General features: G+C 24.9%; 1 protein-coding gene across 1 annotated transcript; it reads right to left on the reverse strand.

Annotated features, from left to right (window-relative positions):
- Positions 1 to 394: 394 nt before the first annotated feature.
- Positions 395 to 5,851, reverse strand: LOC117178121 (coiled-coil domain-containing protein 58). Its single transcript, XM_033369375.1, has 2 exons — positions 5,736 to 5,851; positions 395 to 971 (listed from the first exon to the last, which is right to left on the reverse strand). Exons 1-2 carry the CDS (start codon positions 5,781 to 5,783, stop codon positions 582 to 584), a joined length of 438 nt encoding a protein of 145 aa, XP_033225266.1. The 5' UTR covers positions 5,784 to 5,851; the 3' UTR covers positions 395 to 581.
- Positions 5,852 to 6,943: the final 1,092 nt, after the last annotated feature.

Genomic DNA, 6,943 nt, shown 5'->3' on the forward strand with positions numbered 1-6,943 from the left:
TGTATAAAATATACATTTAACCCCTAAATATAAAATATAAAATTAAAATATATGAATAGAAAGGAGACCTATTCAGCCTCTAAATCCAATTTAATAATAGAATAAAAAATTCAATATTTAGTTTACTAAAAAATAATTTTATGGAGAAAAAAAGAAAATAAACAAAATAAATCGTATAAGTTTTTAAATAAAAAATAAATACAATAAACTTACTACTCCATGGACAGTTTTTTTCATCAGCTGCTTTTACTTCTTCTTCCGAAAAAATATCTATCAGAGAAAAATGCAACTGACACGCTTTTTTTCATAATTTGACAATTTCTTCGCCTTTTTTAAAAATAAAAACACTCAATTTCGTAGGATTATAATTAATTTTATAATAAAAATCAGAATATTTTGAATTAAATCAATTATATAATTCTCTAAACAGTTTTGTTGAAAAAACTGGAAAAACAGTGTGATACAGATTATCGTAATTTACAAATGCTATCGTTTATCGAATTTTCTCGAGTACAATATATTCTAAAACAATATTCATTCGGCCCTTCCTTCTTGTATTGAAGAACCGACCTAGATTTGTCTCACGATTCTAAATTCGATGGTTTATAATATCCCCGACACTTTTCGTGATAAACAGAAAGTGTTCGTTTTTTCACGACCTCTTCCACATTTAATTCTGATTCAAGCAAACGAAGTGTGCTTTGTTCTTTCCTTAATTTTTTAATCAAACCTACGTCGTTTTCATGCTCTCCTTCTCTCTGAGACTTTAAATTTTTCACTCTTTCACGTGAAACTTCCAGGCATTTTTTAATTGCAATTTCTCGCTCGGAGTGGCCTTTTTGTATCCGTTGATACAGATCTTTGCACTGATGAGTTGGATCCAATTGTGCTCTGAACGAATCCGTCGGTAATACTGAATTTAGTAAATAGATAATTGTATCGTCCATTTTGCGCATCTTCTTTAAGGAATCCTTAAAAGAAACAATTTCTACAATTATTTACATTTCAGGGCCCGGATCGAATAGAAGTCGAACGGAATTAAAAAAAAAATGTTCCCAAAAAGTCATTCAGAGTATCTATTCAAATCCTAGAAAAAAATTCCCTGACAATTCCCAGTTTTTTCCAGGTATCTCATGTTTTTTTCCAGGTATAATTTTTTATATTAGAGAGCCATTCAAATATTTCGCAAATTTTAAAAAAGTGACGCGGAATATGTATGGGTCATTCCATACGAGATTTACCCCCTACACAGTACACTGGTGCGAATTCGCACCCGAATTTTTTTCATTTTGTTGGCATTTACGCAAACACAGCTGCTGTGGATTATTTCCATATATATTAAATCAATATTTTAAATATGTGTGATACATGCTAGTTGTTCATTATATGTTCATACTAGTAAATATTTAATATTAACATTGCAAACAAACCAGTTCGCACCAGTGTACCGTTTGTCTACCGTTTGAGAATTAATATACGTATTTTTTTATTTCAATATGACGTGCAAAATTTCCGAGAAATAAATGTTTGTACAAATTTCAAAGTCAAGAAATGAATAGTTATTGAATGATGAATTTTTAGAACAGCCGTTACCGGCTTTAATCGTGCGTGCATGTAACAGCTTCAGTTAAAAAAACATCATTCAGAAACTATTTATTCCTCCATATTGAATTTTTTACAGAATATTCTGGAATGCGCAGGGAATATTAATCAAAAAAAAAGGGAAAAAATTATATTCTTTTTTAGCAATGTCTATTTGTATGTAAAAATGCCTAATTTCTTTATGAAAATTGAATGGAGCAATTTTTCAGTATAATTCATTTCGTTTTGATAGATGAATTTTTAACTAAAAAAAGCAAAAATCCAGAATTAAGTTGAATTTTGAACTAAAAAAGTTATGAATTTTCTACTAAAAATATCAATCTTCAACTGAAATAAATACATTTTAAATAAAAAAGATGAATCTTTAACACAATAGTTTCATATTCAAATAAAAAGTCGAATTTTCAACTACAATGATGAATATTTAACAGAAATGCTTGAATTTTCACCTGCAGCAGACAAATTTTCAACTGAAAAAGACATTTTTAAAAACAAAATTAAAATAGTTCCATTTTTAGTTCATTTTTATTAAATTACTGTTAAAATGAAGAGGTACATTTGCAAAGAAAATCATGAAATATTTAAAAGAAATAGTTACATTTTCAATAAAAAGACAGCATCATTTTGAAGAAAAAAATTACATTTTCAAACTGATGAAGTTTCAACTTGAATAGTTGAGTTCTAAATCAAAAAGATGAATTTTAAAATGAAAAGTTCTGAATCATCAACTTGAATAATTAAATTTTTAACGAACAATATAAATTTTCAAAGAAGAAGATTAATTTATACTAAAAACGACGAAATTTACAATAAAAAAGATAATTTTTTAACTGTAATAAAATATCAAATTAATTAATCTGCAATCTATAAAAACAGGCAATTTTCCACTAAATTGTTGTATTTTCAACTGAAATTATAAATCTTAAACTGGAATAGATGTATTTAGAACCTAAAAGATAAGCTTTCAACTAAAATGATGAATATCTTGCAGAAATACTTGAATTTTTAACTAAAAAAGAGAAATTTTCAACCACATAGTTAAATTTGGAAGTAGAAAAGATCAGTTTGCAACCCAAAATGGAATAATATCATTTTCAGTTAAAAACACAAATAATTTCTACAAAACGTCAAAGATTAATTTTTTACCAAAAAATGTCAAGTTTTAAACAAAATAAATGAATTTTTAATGAAAAAGGTTGATTTTCCAATAAAAAAGGCAAATTTTCCACAATTTATTTGAATTTTAAACTAAAAAGAAAATGTCAACCAAAAATGTTAATAATTAAATTTTAGGTTAAGAAGAGTATTTGCACACCAAAAATTCAATAAAAGTGATGAATTTCCAACTAAACTTATAAATTTTTTACTGAAATAGGTGAATTTCAAACAAAAAGATGAATTTTCAACAAAAGAGTTTTACTTTTAAGTAAAAAGGAGAATTTCCAAATAAAAAGATGAATATTGAACAGAAATATTTGAATTTACAACTGAAAAAAAAATTCGACCACATAATTAAAGTTTGAACTAAAACATATCAGTTCTCAACCAAAAATGAAATAATGAAATTTCTTGTTAAAAAATTACTATCCTAACAAAAAAGTCAATTTTTCGAAAAAATACATCAATTTTCAATGAAATAGTTGAACTTTCAAATAAAAAAGACAAATTTGCAACAATTTGTTTGAAGTTTAAACTAAAAAAAATTTATACAAAATCTTATAATTCAATTTTTGTTCAAGAAGATTAATTTTGCACACAAAAATGCAATAAAAGTGAAGAATTTTCAACTAAAATTATGAATTTTCAACTGAAATATACGAATTTCAAACCAAAAAGATGAATTTTTAACAAGAGATTCTTTTCAACCAAAAAGTAGAATAGTCAAATAAAATGATGAATATTTAACAGAAATATTTGAATTTGCAAGTAAAAAATAACAAATTTTCAACACCATAATTAAAGTTTAAACTAAAAAATAACAGTTCTCAACCAAAAATGAAATAATGAAATTTCTTGTTAAAAAAATTACTATTCCACCAAAAGAGACAATTTTTTGAAAAAATATATAAATTTTCAATGAAATAGTTGAATTTTCAACTGAAAAAGGCAAATTTGCAACAATTTAGTTGAATTTTAAACTGCAAAAAATGTCAAACAGAAATGTTATAATTACATTTTCGGTACTTTGCAAAAAAAAATGCAATAAAAGTGTTAAATTTTCAACTTAAATTATAAAGTTTCAACTTGAATATACGAATTTTAAACCAAAAATATGAATTTTTAACAAAAGAGGTTCTTTTCAATCGAAAAGTAAACTTTTCAAATAAAATGATGAATACTGAATATAAATATTTGAATTTTTAACTAAAAAGTACCAATTTTCAACCAAAAAGTTATTTTAGGAAATAAAAGGATATCAGTTCTGAACCAAAAATGAAATAATAACATTTTCGGTTGAGAAGATTAATTTTCCACACAAAAATTGAATAAAAGTGATGAATTTTCAACTGGCATAGATGCATTTCAAACCAAATAGATGAATTTTTCACAGAAGAATTTTACTTTTAAATAAAAAGTAGAATTGTCATTTAAATGTTTAATATTTAATAGAAATATTTGAATTTTCAACTAAAAACAAACAAATTTTCAATCGCATAGTTCAATTTTGCACTATAAAATATCAGTTCTCAACTAAAAATGAAATTTAATATTACAAAATTACTATTTTACAAAAAAAATAATAATAATTTTTCGAAAAAATACATAAATTTTTAATGAAATACTTGAATTTTCAAATTAAAAAGACAAACTTTCAACCACATACTTGAATTTAGAGGTAAAAAAATATCAATTTTTAACAAAAACTGGAATATTCAGTTTAGAAAATTAATTCCAAAGAATTCGATTTTTCAAAAACAAAAAGGAATTTTCAAGTAAAAAAAATGAATTTTCAAGAAAATACTTCATTTTTTATGCAATGCAGTGAATTGTCAACTAAAAAGATGAATTTTAAACCAACAAGGTGAACTTTCTACAAAACAGTTGAATTTTTAGCCAATATGTTCAATTTTTAACTAACTGGTTGAATTTTCAACCAAAAAGATTAACTCAATAAAAAAAAAGACGAATATTCAACAAAATTCATAAATTTTCAAAATAGAATATTGATTTTCTACCAGAAAGGATACATTTTTAACAAAATACATACATTTTTAATCGAATAGTTGAATTTCCCACCAAGAATATTAATTTTCAACCCGAAACGACGAATTTTTAACAAATTAAATAAATGTTCAACTAAATAGTTTGAAAACTGAATTTTATTTGATTAATTTTTCGTTATATTTGCTTCGCTTCTACCAATTGTTAACTAAATAGTTTAATCTTTAGACTAAAAGAATCAATATTTACGAAAATGGAACAGTTGAATTTTCATCGGTACAGTTGAATTTTTATTTAAGAGAATATATTTTCAATAACAGAAAATTTCTGGAAAACGGTTCAATTTAGTAAGAAATTAATGAAATTTCCCATGCAAACTAAGGATATTTTAAAATAAAAATACTTGTATAGTTCATAATTGTGACTTAAAAAGTTTATAATTACAAATGTATTTGGATTTTTAATTTATTTTGAAAAATCCTTAAGGTTAAATGTGTTCGATTGAAATACTTCACTTATGAAGGCTTGTTAACTTTAACAATTGCACACTTTTCAAAGATTTTTTGAAATGCTCATATTTTTACAATTTAAAATTTAATATTGAATTCGTTTCTGGTTTCTGGGTTTCATTAAGAAAACGAGAAAAATAAATTTTAGATTGATCTTGATTTACACTTTACGATTTCTAAATTTCTGTAAATTTAAATTTTTATAACTCGATGCTAAGTTAGACTTTAAATCAGATTTTTATGAAAAAATCCTTAAAGTATTGCCACTGCCACCGGTATAAATGAATGAAGAATAATGAATATAGGTTATGTTCCTAACCTCAAATAAAAGATGAACACCATAAATGATTGAGCTTCACAACCAAAGTTAAACAAATTGTTCTTCACGAAAATTGTATTGTTTTATTTGAATATTATAATTATTGAAATACACTGCCAGTTGAAAAATTGTAAAAAATGTACCTGGAATTCCATAAAATCGATACACTCCATGTTGGCAGCTGCAGCCATTGTTGATAGAAAGTAATGAAACAGGCGTACCACACATTATATTTTCAGTAGGTAATGTAATAGAATAGTAGTTGCAAGAGTTCTAAAAAAATATGCACATTTTTTTCCCTCTACTTAAAATTAAAATTGATTAGAAAAAAGAAATGTTTATGTAGTATTACATTTTCAGAACTAAATAAAATAGTTTTTTGGAAAATTTGTTTTGTATCTCTGAAAATGTATTATTACATATTTTATTTTCCCAAGCTTGAAACTCAATAGGCAATATCTCATTTCGTGTAAGATTCGTATGATAAAAAAAATGTCGGTGAAGTAGGAATCAGATAAGTGTCAGATGCCATACAAAATTAGTAATTTACACATCAAAAAATTTTTAATTTATCAAGTTCCTTAGTCCTTTTTCTTTATTTTCCCAAACTTTGAACTCAATATCTCATTTCGTGTAAGATTGGTACAGAGATGAGATTGGCATGACAAAGAAATGTCGGTAAAGTAGGAATCAAGTAAGTGCCAGATGTTATTCAAAATTTGTAATTTACACATCAAAAATTTTTTAATTCATCAAGTTCTTCAGTCCTTTTTCTTTATTTTCTCAAACTTTGAACTTCATATCTCATTTCGTGTTAGATTGGTATGATAAAAAATATGCCAGTAAAGTAGGAATCAGATAAGTGTCAGATGCTATTCAAAATTACTGATTTATACATTTTTTTATTTTTAATTTATTATGTTCCCTAGACCTTTTTCCTTATTTTTTCAAACTTTAAATATAATATATTTTATTTCGTGTACATTTTTTATAATATAAAAAATATCGGTAAGATAGGAATCATATAAGTGTCACATGTCATTCAAAATTAAGGATTTATACACTTAAAATTTTTAATTTTAATATGTTTCTTAGTCCTTTTTCTTCATTTTCTCAAACTCTTAGCTAAATATCTAATTTCGTTTGTAATTTATATGATACAAAAGAGAATGTCAGCAAGGTAGAAATTATATAATTCTCTTTTGTTACGAAGTCGCCTGAAATCGGAAAACTGACTACAGTAGATACCTACAGTAGATAAGTATGCATAGGACGAGAAATGGGAAACTTGTACGATGAAATGATATAGATGGTACTGATACGCGTTTTTACAAAAAATGATTATTACCTT

This window comes from Belonocnema kinseyi, chromosome 8 (genome assembly GCF_010883055.1).
Source record: "Belonocnema kinseyi isolate 2016_QV_RU_SX_M_011 chromosome 8, B_treatae_v1, whole genome shotgun sequence".
Lineage (NCBI taxonomy): Eukaryota > Metazoa > Arthropoda > Insecta > Hymenoptera > Cynipidae > Belonocnema > Belonocnema kinseyi.

Bases quoted from the DNA above. Each gene is read 5' to 3' on its own strand.
- LOC117178121 (XM_033369375.1), bottom strand. From the start codon at position 5,783: ATGGCTGCAGCTGCCAACATGGAGTGTATCGATTTTATGGAATTCCAG. The intron at 972-5,735 runs GTACATTTTTTA...GTTTCTTTTAAG, and splicing joins TCGATTTTATGGAATTCCAG to GATTCCTTAAAGAAGATGCG.